At 38.2% G+C, this 14882-nt stretch overlaps 1 protein-coding gene across 14 annotated transcripts in view; it reads left to right on the top strand.

The window, feature by feature from the left end:
- LOC6604781 (hepatic leukemia factor) overlaps positions 1-14601 on the top strand; it is a 52937-nt gene extending 38336 nt beyond the window's left edge. For 4 of the 14 annotated variants that reach the window (XM_032718536.1, XM_032718532.1, XM_032718531.1 and 1 more), the window contains 5 exons: positions 8395-8436; positions 10170-10324; positions 10730-10955; positions 11676-11917; positions 11987-14601. In XM_032718536.1, coding sequence (XP_032574427.1) covers positions 8395-8436; positions 10170-10324; positions 10730-10955; positions 11676-11917; positions 11987-12073 — 752 coding nt within the window. In that variant the 3' untranslated portion in view covers positions 12074-14601. Of the gene's footprint in view, positions 1-1106; positions 2842-8394; positions 8437-10169; positions 10325-10729; positions 10956-11675; positions 11918-11986 lie in introns of those variants that run through there. The other 10 variants (XM_032718537.1, XM_032718535.1, XM_032718527.1 and 7 more) reach the window with 7 other exon arrangements.
- Positions 14602-14882: the final 281 nt, after the last annotated feature.

Here is a 14882-nt window from a genome sequence, read left to right as displayed (position 1 = left end):
CGTTGGCAGCGCAGCTCCCGCCAAGCGTGGCGGCAGCGACGTCGACGTCGGCGAACTTTGCCAGGCGGCGCGAAAGAAAGTAAACAGGCGGAATGAGCAAAAAAAATCAAGCGAATGCGGAGAAAGAGAGTGAGAGAGAGTGGGGAAGAGCAAGACGGGACGAGTGGGCTTTCAGGCTTTCGGTTTCAAGTTTGGCTTTTATTTTGTTTTTTATTTTTTGTACTTCGCTGCTGCTTCCCCAGCTTTTCACTCGGTTGCTCTGGCTTTTATCCCACTTCTCTGCTTCTCTGCATTTCTCTGCTGCTGAGCTCCTCTGCTCAGCTGCGAAGCTGCGTTTCATCGCGCTGGCGACGCGCGCGTTCACTCGACGTTCGCAGTCCGGCGGCACCGGTTCGGTTGACGGCTCTCTACCAAAAACCTAAAACAACATAAAAACCAAATCACATAAATATATAGCCAACCATCCAATTCCGAAAACTCAGAAATCCCCACTCACCAACAATACGAAAAGCCGCCGAAAAGCAAAAAAAAAAGAAAAAGCGATAAAATAATACGTATACGACGCGTGTCTTCGTCTTTAGCACGGCGCTTTCGAATTCGTGCGAACTTGTGAACTTTCGTTTCCTTCATCCAATTCCGAATTCCAACCACCCAAGCTCTTCGTTTGGCGAGGATCGATCCTCTAGGAGCAGCCCCCCATCTTGGATTAAAATGTATTGTGCAGTGCTCGAAATTTGTTGATCTCCCGAATATAAGAAATTTGTGATCAAAAGATCGTAAAGTGAAATTCCTGAAAGGAATATACAAGTTTATGTATAACACATAGATATATCGAATATATAAAATTTAATATTTGGAATAAACCAAAGGTGCTTATAAGCTTGCAAGCAACAAATTAGTAAAATAAAAACTGACAGTCAGTACTGTATTTTGTAAATTATTATGATCTTGTTTGAAGTTTGATTTAAAAGTATGAAACTTGCTTAAGATATTATATCTTGCTTAATATTTATTTATCTCAGATGTATTTATCTCAAAAATGTACGAAATCTAATTAAACAAATCCCTAATCATTACCATACTCATTTTTTAAGATCATAAAATTTACAAAATAAATTTAATATAATTAAAGAACTGTCTGTATAATTAGAACTGTCAATAACCAATACAAATAGCAATAAGAATTGCTGAGGAACAACCCAAACATTCGCTGAACAAACAAAAATTAATTCTGCAATAAAAATTCGCGTCGGCTCACAGAAAAAAAGATCGACGATCAGTCTGAAAAATAGCAAAAACGCATAGCGAAAACATTTAGCTCGGTGTTTATTTTGCTTTTTTCTACTGCCGCTTCAAGGTCAAACTTTTCTCATTCAAAAGCGGTGGGCAGCGAGAACTGAACCCCTTAACAAACGGGCCCAGCCCCACACAGCGATAAAAAAATACAAAAAAGAAAAAAAAATTAAATAAAACAACACTCAGTACACGGAAAAGTTGACAACGAATAATAATAGAAAAAGGCAAACAAAACAAACAATAGCAAAATTGCGAGTGCAAAAAAAAGGCAACAAAAACAGAGCCAAAGCACTCGCCTCAAATTCTGAGTAGCAAAGTGAAGCTCGCTCTCTGTTTTTTCGCAACAGCAGCAGCAACAGTAGCAGCGGCAGCGGCAGCAACGTGCGATAAAAGCTCTTATTCGGTTCTAAATTCCAATTTGTTGTTAATTAAGCCAACCGCCAGTGCAGTAGCTGCAGCAACATGTTTGTGCCACACATGGCCAGCTAAGTGATACATGCAGTAAATAACATTGAATTGAGCCGGGAGTGAAACCAATTGTGATCTCAGCAATGAGAATGGACTATCAAATGCCACCGCCAGCACTGGCGCTACAGCAGCAGCAGCAGCAACATGGCATGCAGCATCAGCAACAGCAGCTGCAACTGCTGCAGAATGTGCAACAGCAGCAGCAGCAACAGCAGCAGCAGCAACACCAGCAGCAACAGTTGCTCGGCAACATGTCGCAGACGGCGGCCTTGCCACCGCTGAGCAGCTTGCCACTGCAAGTGGTGCACAATCTGCCGCACTTGTTGGCCGGCAACAGTGGCGGCAACAATGCCAACAACAGCAACACCAGCAACTCGAATCTCAATGTGGCGTGCAACAACAATTTGCTGCGCGGCAACATGCAACACCAGCAGCAGCAACAGCAACAGCAGCTTCTCAACAATCTGAGCAATGGAAACAATGTGGCAAGTGGAACGCTGCCGCCGCCCACGCAACTGCTGCAACATCATCTGCAACATCTGGCGCATGTGAATGTGAATGCAGCAGCTGCTGTGGTCGCTGTGGCTGCCAACAACCTGCAACAGCAGCAGCAACAGCAGCAACATGCCAGCAGCAACAACGTCACGGGCGGCAGTCCCGGCAGCAACAGCAATAATAATAACAATAACATACTCAATCACAACAATCTCAATATCATTATCAATAACCATGCCTCCCTCAACAACAACAACAACAGCAATAATAATAATAATAACAACAACAATCCAGCCACACCAAATGCCAATCTGGCGGCCAGCAACAATGCCACGCCCACAGTAAACACCGCCTCTGCGGTGGCGCAACAACAGCAGGCGCACGAGAATAGTTTGGTCAACAGCCTGGTGGGTGTAATCAACAACAGCAACAACAACAACAACACCAACAACAACAACAATAATAACACAAACAGCAATAGCAACAATAATAATAACAATGCAGTTGGTGGCGATGACAACAATCGATGGACACAATTCCAGGTGCAACAATTGTGGAAGCAACACGCCAACTACTTGAACGGTATGGATCAGCATTTATTAACTAGAAACAAGAAATACAACGATGTTATTGGAAATAACGGTTTAGAAAATACATACATAGTATTTAACAGATAGCTATAATATTTATATATAAAACTATTCATTTATAAAACAATTATTATTTGGGTTGGAAAAGTGGTTCTTTTTAAAACCAGAAATGATATAATATATAATATTCTTGATGATTATTATTATAGAGCTGCACATATAATACGACTGACTAAAGACAATTGATTATATTTGATCGATTTGAAATGTAATTGAAATGTTTCTTTCGCCAGAGCATGTTCTCTTGATGGAATAACTAATACCCTTCGAAATGCTGATTGCTCTTGACCTTCGTGGGTTAAGTTTATTTCCCTGTTTCTGCCGTTGCATTTCCCCAAATTGATTGTATGCCTGGCTAGTTTTTCGCACCCCAACGGCAGCCACCCCCCCACAGAAAACGACCCTGATGTAGTGTGAAAGTCAGCTTAAATCGATCGGCAGAGGGGGATGGGAACTGGGGGATTGGGGGGCTGTACGTCCTATGGCTTATGACGACTGACAGGCGGGGTTTTCTTCTCCGTTTTTTTTCTCTAGTTTTATTTTTTGGGGGCTGCTGTATGGGTTCAGCTGACATTTCCGCGTGGGGTAGGTTGGCTCGAGTGTAGTAGCTCAACTTTCAAACCTTTCGGTTGGGGCTCTTCGAGTCCGAGTCGCTGGCATTTCACAATCACTTTTGCTTTCGACTTTAGGCCATGCTCTCGGCAAGGGCCAAAATACGGCAACAACTTGTTGAACGCGACATTTCCAGACAACTTTCGTTTCTGACTTTTGGGTGCTTTCCATATATATATATATATATATTTGTGTATATTGTATATTCCATGCGATACTTTTTTGTTTTTATTATGATGTATTTAAAAGCCGACTGGCGCGGCCTTTTTGGCTCTTTTTCTTGACTCTCGTCTCGTCGCTGGCCTTTTGTTGTTATCACCCAAAGTTGATCTGCCAAAAAATAAAGCGGCAACAAAAGGGTAATTTTACTTTTTCTGTTTCTCTTGCTGTTTGACATTGCGCCGCATAATTTATAGGTGTCCAGGGTGGCACAAACAATATCAAATTCATAAGCGGCTCTTTAGCGGCTGCCGAGAAAAATGCGTTTTTACATTTTACATTGAAGCAACAACGCCGACGCCACTAGCAACAGCAACAACAACAAGCCAGCTGCTCTGCCGGCTTAGCAACATCACCAAAAATTAACTTTCACTTTTTCGGCAGTTTTTAAATTCATTTCTTTCTTTGCCTCTTGGTAGTTTTTTGATAATTTTTTTTTTCGTGGCCTCTGCTCGCTGTTGGCTCTTCTTGAAATAAAACAGAGAGACAGACAAGCTGAAAGCCACAAGAAAAAATCAAAAAAACGAGAAGAAATATGTTGAAGGGTTCCAGTTCAGCTCTGCAGAGTGGGATATGATTTTATCTTAATCAAAACATACAATTTCGAAAGTTGCCAAAAAACAATGTGTAGATAAATGGCGGGGGTTTTTTGTGTTAATATTCAAAAGTTATTCAAATAGTTGGGAGGGTGATTTAGGCGTGGGAAAAATAGTATAAATTCGCAAAAGGAAAAAAATCTACAATATATCTTCATCGAAATTGTTTACTTATTGCACACCAACTCTTTTATACAACCATTTTCTAATAATAATCTATTTAATTGAAAGTTTTTTTTTGCAAAACAGTTTGGAGTACATGCAACATGGTTTTTTAATACTTCATTTTCTGTCACTTTAATAATATCTTTCTACCTGCTCGAGTTTCTACGGTTCTATCAAAGCCACGAGCATAGCCACCACGAACACCTCCAATTTCAATTGACTTGCCCCGTTCGGGGCGCCTCCAATCTGGCCATTCATGACTTCCTTTCGTTTGGTTTATCTGCGCGGGAAGCGTCGTGGCTTCACTACGCCCCTGAAACATGCCAAAAGGCGAAAATCGGAGCGGGGGGGCTAATGGCTAATGGGGGGGCCTAGAAACCCCGAGCCAAGCGACGAGGCGTCGTCACACACTCACCCAGATAGGCGGCCTGCCAAAATGCAACGTATTACAGTTATTTCAATCAAAGCGCTCGGGCTACTCGTCTTGGCCAAACGCAAGATTGTTGCCAATTTATTGCGGCTATGGCTGTGTTTGTGTTTGGCCGACACTCGCACAGTGTGTGTGTGTGTGTTGGGTGTTGCGCAATCGCGAAGCGGTAATGGTAAAACGTGCGAATTACTGCGACGCTGCCAGGTGAGAAACTTGAATCAGTGAAAGTGGCCGAAAGAGAGGCTTTAACGGTGGCTTTTGCCTCGTGTACCATGCGGCGTATGAGCAATCTGTTCACACGTCGTCGTGTTAGGCAAAAAGCACGAATAATACGAAAAGTGCACAAAGACCAGAAGCACTTTGATTGAATTTACTGTGTTTTGATTACGTTTCAGCCCAGCCACGCCTCCTTTGCTTGCGTTTTTTTTTGTTGGTAGGCAGCGTGCTCTGCATATTTGAGGCAATATTATTTGGGTTTGTCTGTGGTCGTTCGTGTTGCAGCCGCTTTATGGCATGTGTCTATAATTTGATAGAGCCAACACGATACATATGATTATCGGTTTCGCTTCCTTATTTCTGCTAATTAACTGCTTCGGCTGCTGCTGCCGCGGCTTTCTTTCGAACTAAAATTGGGCTAATGGGTTGAGTGGAAAAACTGTGTATGTGGCAAATTGTGTCGCTGTCTGCGGATTTTCACTTTCGCCGCCCGAGTCTCGGGCAATTAAACTATTGCAAAATATTCCGCCACTCGTTTGTCTTTCATAATTTTCTTTACGTTTCGTAATCGCAAAGAAAGCGGCCTGCCGTTAGGGAAATCGCTTTTAAACTGTTTCTTTCAAAAATATGGGAAAATTAATTTGCACAATTGGAAAGATATTCAAAAAGTAGAAAGCCTTTCGCCGTTCTCTGAACGGTGGTTAGATCAGATACTTTTGGGAGACTGTTAAAGAAGTATAATTCTATTTTTCTAGAATTTGTTTGATATTTACGAGTAACGCTAACAACATAAAACTGTAGCTCAAATATGTTAAATTGATTTTGTAAGAGAACAAAGAACAAACAGAGATATTCATTTTGGTTTTATCATACAACATATTAATTAATGCTATTATATAAGAGTAAGCAGAGCATAGTTTATGTCCAATTCGCTTAGCAACAAATGGTTCGTGCTAGCAACCCGGAAATCCAAAGCCTATCACATTTTCCCACAAATAATTAATTTCACACAAAAAAGAGCGGTAGAGCAGTATAAAACAAATACACAGAAAGCTGTAAAAAGGCATTAAAAAAGGGAATAAATAAATAAAAAAAAGCAATGCAAATGAGCGCAAATACGGAATGAATGCAAAGCATACAAAGCCGCAGCAGCAAAAGCAACAAAAAGGCAGCAAAAGCAACTAAAAAGCAGCAGAGCAAACACACAGAGACAGCGCAACAATCGAAAGTGTTACACTTTCTGCACTTCACCAACAACAACAACAACAACAGCGAAACTTCCCCAACAACACTGGCAACAAACCATAAAAGAAGAGTGCGATGTACATATAGTTTATAAATCGATGTAATACGACGAGGCACTCAGGCGCAACAGCAACAAGAGCAACAACTCGAACACCAACAACACCATGAAAAACACCAACAAAAAAGCCGTCACAGTTGCGCCATCGTTGCGCATGCGCAGCGTATGACTAAAAGTACAGAGAGCGGAAGAGAGATGGCTAGAGAGTGAGAGAGAGATGGCGAAAGACAGGTGAAAGGGGCGGACAGTTGTTGTTGTTGTTGCATGTACGTGTCTGTCGGCGGCTCAAAAAGAAGAAAAATTCACAAAGTTGCATAATTTGGCAACGCGTATTTATAACACTTAATAATTTGCAAATAGCATCGATTTTATTGTTATTTTTATGAGTCGATCTAGAGTCGATCTAAAACTTTCGCGTGGAATTAATTAATTTTCATAAATATTCCGCAATATCGTCACAGCATCGTCTCCGATTTAATTCTTCCCCCAGAAGTTGAATCGATTTGCGTTTGCGTATTTTAAACTGGTTTCTTTGCCTGCTTTTTTTGGGGATAGTTTATTGGGAGCTCGAGACTCGTTTTTCCAGCACTCTCACTTTCATTTCGATTGTCGAGGGGCGGCGAGGGGGAAATTGAGTTTTCGGGCAGTTGAGACGGATGTGTCTGGGAATCGAAATTTTAATTGGATTAATGGATACTTTGATAAGCTTAAAAAAGTTGGAAATGTTCACTATAAAACAAACCGTTAAAGGATGAATAATATATACTATAAAATCAAAAGCTAGCGTAACTTAAGAAAAATCATTTTAACTTTCTTGTTGAAACTATAATCTCAGTATTTTAGTATCACTTAATGCCACCAAATCTTTTTCATTAAATTAATGCTGTTAAGTGTCATCAAGCTGCATACTTCCTTCCACTTGAACACCACTTCCTTGTCGACTTGCACTTGATCAAAATCACAGTCACTAAAACCGCCGAGCAACCGAAATTAACGCTGTTTCATACTAAAGCCCGAAAAAAAACGCAACAAAAAGTGAAAGTTTAGTTCCCGAAAAAAGAAACAAAAATTTATACATATCTGAAAAACCCACCAACCGACCATGGTCCACTAAAAATTGTGGCCAACCATTAACACAATAAAGACCACAGAGGCAACAATTTACAGAAAAATAATATGCCCAGTAATAAGCATAATATTGTTATTAGGTCCATAATAAACTTTGACCAAAAAAGTGAACTGGAAGTGTGTGATCGCGTTTCACCAGAGAAACAATAAATTTGTTGTCGTAGTCCCAAAAACGGAGAACTCTCTCTCCATCTCTCTCCCTTTCTAATGAAAGTGAAATACACACTAAAATGGCACGAAAATTATGCAAATTATTTTAATTACCAAAAATGAGAAATTTCGTTGGTCGAGCCAACCGAAAATGGTAAAATGAAATAAAATAAAAGGTGCGAGGGCTCCCAGAGAGATGACACAGAAAAAAAATCGCTGACCCACTTAAAAAATGGCAAGAGAAACTGAAACCGAAACTGAAACAGAAACACGAGAAGATTAAGTTGAATTCCTGTTTTTGGGTTCGCTTCTAAAAATAAACCGAAAGACAAGATTCCTGCTGTTCAGCACACAAATCAACAATGTTGATGACAGTGAAAGTGAACCGAAAAAAGATATAAATTCGGTTCGAAGACAATGAAATAAAAGTAAAAGTGCCTTTTGCAAGGAATCGAATTTACATCCTTCTTGTTGTTCATCGCAAATTAAAATTATAACGAAATATGCTACATCACATTTGCACGCGCTTTTTTGTTATTTGTGCCATTAGTTTTGTGTCTTTCATGTATTTGTTTTTGCTGCTTTTAATTGTTTTTTCTTTTGTGAAAGAATCAATATTGTATTTCTTTTCTACTATCTTTCTTTTCCGTTTCTTCTGTTTTACAGGCAGGAAATCTCCATTTTTGGGTTTCATTTGCAAATCAAACGGTAATTTGGTTTTTGTCTTTTGTTGTTTATAGTTTGTTTAATCTTTATAATACTTTTGTATCTTAGACATTTTGGTTTTGTTTTTTTTTATTTGTGTTTGTTTAATTGCCATGCGAAAGTTTGTTCCTACTGTTTTTTGAATGAGTTTTGTGCGCTTATTGTGTATAATATTTGATTGAGAATTTGTATTGTTTATTGGGGCAAGATTAACGATTGATCTGTTTTTCTCTTGGGTTTCAATTTAAAAGTAAAAAGTTTTGCCTACGTTGTCAAAATTTAAAAAAAAGTATTATAAGTTTTCACATATATAGTAAAGTCTTAATTGCTTAAGAAAGCAGGTGAAATTTACATTATGTTAATATCAAATCATTAAGCTTTACTTATAAATATATATATTTTTTTAGCTTCCTACCAAAATTCGTAGATGAAATGTTAGTTTTTAAAGCTCTATAAACACAGCTCATAAATAATTTATATCACCAATTATATTTACTTTAATGATTTGTTTTTACCTTATGTTAACAATTTCGCATTTACCCAACGCGTTTTGTGTTCATCAATTACCGCTTTACATTATTTTAATTGTTTTCGATTTGTAGAAAACAATTGTAAGACATAATATAATTATCTAAAATGCATTTACAAATCATTGGTTTCGTGCATAAATCTTTTCCGAAAAATTGGATAGCACAAAACAACAGTATCCAATTAAAGAGGAAAAGATGCTCATAAATACGTTACCCATACGCCCCGTGGGCCAATGCATTTGGCTTGATTTGCAAGTCCCCATTTTCACCAAAGCAGCCGATATTACTTCACAGACACTTGAGCATTTCACTTACGCTTTGGTGAGCACACCGAAAAAGAAAAGATATTACTTCATGGCACAGACCAGAAATGTGTGTGTTTGGCGCCGAAGAAGTCGAGGAAAGAAAGAGGCAAGCCAAGCCGCAAAATGGCATAAAATTTCGCAATAGTCCGTAATGCAAAAGCGGCAGTAGCAACAACTGTAAAATCCAGAAAAAATAAGGAAAAAAATCAAGAAAAAAGCATTGGCAAATGAAAGTGAGAGTGAATAAGAAAGCGGAAACTATTGCGAGCCGAAGAAACCAAAGACGGCAACTGGTTTCTTTTACTGTCTGTGGCCAGCAAACGGGTTTCGTGAAAGAAATCACAGCAAAGAAGCGCGGAGCGGAGAAAGATCATGCTCAGCTGCGCATGCGCAGCTTCGAAAAAAATCACTCACTCAACTTTGCTACAATTGGGCTAAGAGCTTTTAACCATCTTTGAGTGTTTTAAGTTTATTTAACATTTTTTTTTCTCTCAGCTGGAAGCGATAAAAATCAGTTTGAAAGCTGTGTAGTAAAAATTTCACTTTCGCTTTTCGTATGCTGTCTGTCCGCTGCTTCCTCTTGCCGTTGTTTGCTTTGTATCTGTGTGTGTGAGTGATTTGTTTGTTTGTTGGTTTTGTGTCTTTGCTTCGTTTTGTTTGGCTGTAACCCGTTTTTATGGCCAAAAGCTGCATGCGGAAATTCGCGGAAATGGTTTCAGCTATACGTGTAGTTCCCATGCTATTCCCAAAGAATTCGAATGGTTTATATAATAGAGAAATATATAGTACTTGACCCACTTCCAAGTATGGGGATAAGATATCAAGCCCTTAACTTGCCATATTTATAACACACTATCTAATCAGCTATGGCCCTGACTAATTGTCCACCATTCTGTTGCAGGCAAATCCACATCGAATAGCAAAGAAATCATCTGCCCAGATGACAAGTACAAGGAGGAGGGCGACATCTGGAATGTTGAGGCGCAAACAGCGTTTCTCGGCCCAAATCTGTGGGACAAGACCCTGCCCTATGATGCCGACCTCAAGGTAACACAAGTTAGTATCATATCTATCATCGCTGCGTAGTGGCTGCGTCTTTTTATACTATGTTCCAAAGGTCAAAATTACACACAAAGCTCAAAATTTTACACGACAAGGCTGATTTCACTAGCTCATTAGAAAGTATTTTAATAGTTATGTGAATTATACTATTGAATTCACTTTTTGAGTCAAAAACTAATGCACTTAGTGGAAACAGCCTAAAAAACACACAAACCACAAGTACAGTCATGACAAAACACACGGTGAAACAGTTAACTTGAATGTTATCGATTGCTTACTTAGTGCGAGAATTGTATTCTCATCATCAGAGCTCAGATCGTGTGACTAACCTCAAGGAAATATCTGCTCCTCACATTGGTGTCCAGTTGCTCATTGCCTATTTCGCATTCAACCTTTTAGTATGCCGACCTAGACGAGTTCCTGTCGGAGAACAACATACCTGATGGCCTGCCCGGCACGCATCTGGGCCACTCCAGTGGTCTGGGCCACCGGTCCGATTCCCTGGGCCACGCAGCGGGTCTGTCTCTTGGTCTTGGCCACATAACCACAAAGCGAGAGCGGTCGCCCTCGCCATCCGACTGCATCAGTCCGGACACGCTAAATCCGCCATCGCCGGCCGAGTCAAGTGAGTATAGCTAGCTATCGCGCTATAGATACATCGATAAAAAGTCAATTGAGATCGTAAAACAAACCATTATCACATGTAATGTCTATTGAGATCGTCAGTCAAAGTTTTGAGCTGTCGAAAACAATCGATTTCCGAAATCGAATTCGAAATAATCGGTAAATTTAATATGTTACTTTTTTAAAGCTGAAGTACTTGTAATTATAAATACAAATATACGTTTGTAATACATTGATACAACTTAAAGCTACTTTAATCACAATCATTTTAAAGTATCGAAGTAGATGATAACAATTCGTTATCAAATCACTATCAGGTGCTTTATCAAATCAATAATGCAGTTTTTATGAACACAAGTATACGATCTAAACTTTATTGACTTTTGTAAATTAAATTATTTCAACACAAATGGAATGGACATTGCTTCTAACTTAAATTATAACTGAATTATATAAATTAATTTAAGTTACCCACAAATGTCTTATCAAATGCTAAATGTTAAAGAGACACCAACCGAAGGCCCGCAAGGCTTTCACTCAATGATTCCCATTCCAATTTGTGCAAATCCTTAAATTTCAATTCAATTCGAATTTCATTCAATTCTCAATGAGTTACCATCAATTTGTTGGATTTTCGTATAGCGGTTCTTGATTTTACGATGTCAATTTAGCACGAAACAGTCTGTGAGCCATTGTTAACATTTAGTATTTGATATTCCAGCATTTTCGTTCGCCTCCTCGGGCCGTGACTTTGATCCGCGAACCAGAGCCTTCTCCGACGAGGAGCTCAAGCCGCAGCCGATGATCAAAAAGTCACGCAAGCAATTCGTTCCAGATGAGCTCAAGGACGACAAGTACTGGGCACGTCGCCGGAAGAACAACATTGCCGCCAAGCGCTCCCGCGATGCCCGGCGCCAGAAGGAGAACCAGATTGCGATGCGGGCACGCTACTTGGAGAAGGAAGTGAGTCCTCTGCCCAAAGACCCCCAAATAAATCCCTATATCAAACTAATCCAAATTTATTTTGCGCAGAATGCAACATTACATCAGGAGGTGGAGCAGTTGAAACAGGAGAACATGGACTTGCGTGCACGTCTATCGAAATTCCAAGATGTGTAATGATAAATACAATTTTGTAACTTGGCCTGAGGACACCACAACAATTAAATAATAATAACTATTGATAAAATAACAATAATCATAACTATGATAAAACTACTAATAATGTTTAGTACAGCAGACATGAAACCTACACTATAAAGTACATATTGTATCTAAATATGTATATGCAAAAATATAATTAGTAAGCAAACACACACCCACACATACACAAGAAACCCCTCACGGCGTCGTGCTCCGCTTTAATATTTATTTTATGCTAAAAACTAAAAGCAAATTAACTAAACACCGAGGAGGAGAAACCGACCGAATGGAAACTAAAAACATTTTTTAGAGTAGCCAAAAAAGAAAGTCTCACGATAGCAGAGCGTTGAAAAGCTCTGCAGCCGAAGCTTTTTGCCTTTAAAGTAGCATACTTCCGAGCGCAATGGGAATCCTAAAAAACACAGACGTAGAATTGTTATCTTTTAAATTGTTTAATAGTTGTCTAGCCTAGTTTTACGCAAAAAAACTTCTCTTCTTTGACTTCTTTTGCTATTTTTTTCCCCCTTTTACTTTAGTTTTTATTATTCTTTGTAATTAGTTGTTCGATTAAGTTTTTCTTAAGCTAATAGTGAACGGAAATCCACATGCACACAACAAATCATATTGTAAATAATTTCGTTGCCTTTTTTCAAATTAACTCGAGAGAGGAATTACCATAAAATGCAAAAGAAAACATGTATAAAAAATTGCAAAATGAAAACCCACAAAAAAAAAGAGAAAATTAAAGGAACGCTAAGAGAAAACCATTTAGAGATGAGCAAAGAACTTCCCTCCTCAGTTGCCGGGCACTTGGCAGCTGTTTAGTTTAAGTGAGCTATGATTTTTATAAAAACCTAATGAAAAAATATCAGAAAACCCCAAAAAAAATTAAAAACATACGGACAGAGACAGACGGTGGACAGACAGAAATGAAAAACTAGAAGTGAAATAGTTTTCGTTGTTGATTTCTTGATACTAAAATAACCAACCCAAAACTAACCCAGACATAGTCAGCTGGTTAAAGCGAGAGAACTAGTTTTCTTACTTCCTACTAAGAACTACATACACACAGACCATCCACGAAAAACCCCTTCATACCATGCTATCACTCTACAACTTTTCACATTTTTCCTTTTAGTTGTAAACATTTTATTCGTTTAACTTTTATTACAAGAAAAACTATTTCTTTTGGTGTGATTTGCAAGATCTTAAACAAACAATTTAAAAACAAAACATTTTTACATAATACCATACAATTATGTTACTTTAAAAACAACTATTTTCGTTAGTTAAGTTTATTAATTATTATTATTTGTTATACATTTGAGTTAAATTTACCTGCATACAATTATATAGAAATTTAAGAAAATATATGAAACCGGAAAAAAACTTACCGACCGAGAGCAAAATTTATATTTTATATTCAGCAAACAATATGGAAGCTATAAACAAAATCGTAGAGAGATAAATAAGTCCATTAAGCACTCCTTCTAAACAAATTTCAATAAGTTTTATTTATTCTATGGAAAAATGTGCAAAACCAACAAAAAACTGAAAGAAGAACCACAAAAGTAAAGATCGATAAAGGAGAATGAGCGTAACGAAAAAGTGAGAAAGCAAAAAACGATTTGTGTGTAATAATAAAAGTCTAAGCGTTGCTTTTAACTATTGAAACTCGTTTATTTTCTATCTATCCACCCACAACACCCCCCACAGATGCCCCATCCCCTCGCCACATAGCTCATTGTAGTAAATATATAATGAAAACCATACATGGATCTCAAGACAGAGTTAAAGAAATAAACCTAAAGCCGTAACCGAAATCGAAACTAACCCTAACGATAGACGCAATAACTACAAAGATTATATAGTAATCAGTAATATAGCAATATAGATATTTAGCCAACCCCTGTTTTTTTATGTTTATTAAAACGAATCTCAAAAAAATCTAAAATCTAACCCTGAAGCCTTTTGCACTGCTATGAGACCACCTAGAGAAAACAACCACAAAATAACGTTAAAATTTAATAAAGAATCCCACAATTAACCTAATGGGGAAAAAAAACATATGAAGAAAGTTGGGTGTCATTTTGCAAAATGAAATTTTTTGAGCTTCGGTTGTTGAATGAATTCACACAATATATACGATAAACTTAACACTTATGGATAACTCAAATAGCGGACTATACGACTAAGCAGATTCAAGCAATTGCTACATATTTGTACAACAAACCAGAAGTAAAACAAAAATCATGTTATATTTATACCTAAGTAATATAAATTGCGCGTAGAGGTGAAAACATATTAAGGCGATATTTTGCTTATTTCATTTGCCTGGCCATCAATTGAACGAGCAGTAGACCTCCCCTCACACAACTTTGGTTAAGCGTAGCTTTGTATATTTTTAATAACTATTGTTTTCCGTAGTTTGTAGATGAATTTTTGTAGACAAATTTTTGGTTTATGTAGAGAATTGTTGAATAAAAAACAAAACAGAATAAAAACTCTTAACTGCACTAAGTTATTTGAAAATTAGTTTGGCTGACACACAAACATACACACCACACACACACACACTCACGCATTCAAAAAGGGGAGGATGCGAATTCTATAGTCTACTTTCGGGCGCGGATTTAGCCAGGCCAAAAGAAAGCAATCTTTTCAAGGGCAAATAGTATTTGTTGAAAGTTTAGGCAACAAGTTTGTGTAGACGTTTTCATTTAAATATTTTCTCTTGAGTTTGAGTAAAAAGAAAACCCAGATTTTCGAATAAGAATGTTCCGTA

This window comes from Drosophila sechellia, chromosome 3L (assembly GCF_004382195.2).
Source record: "Drosophila sechellia strain sech25 chromosome 3L, ASM438219v1, whole genome shotgun sequence".
In the NCBI taxonomy this organism is placed as follows: Eukaryota; Metazoa; Arthropoda; class Insecta; order Diptera; family Drosophilidae; genus Drosophila; species Drosophila sechellia.
This window is presented reverse-complemented; position numbering and strand designations above follow the sequence as displayed.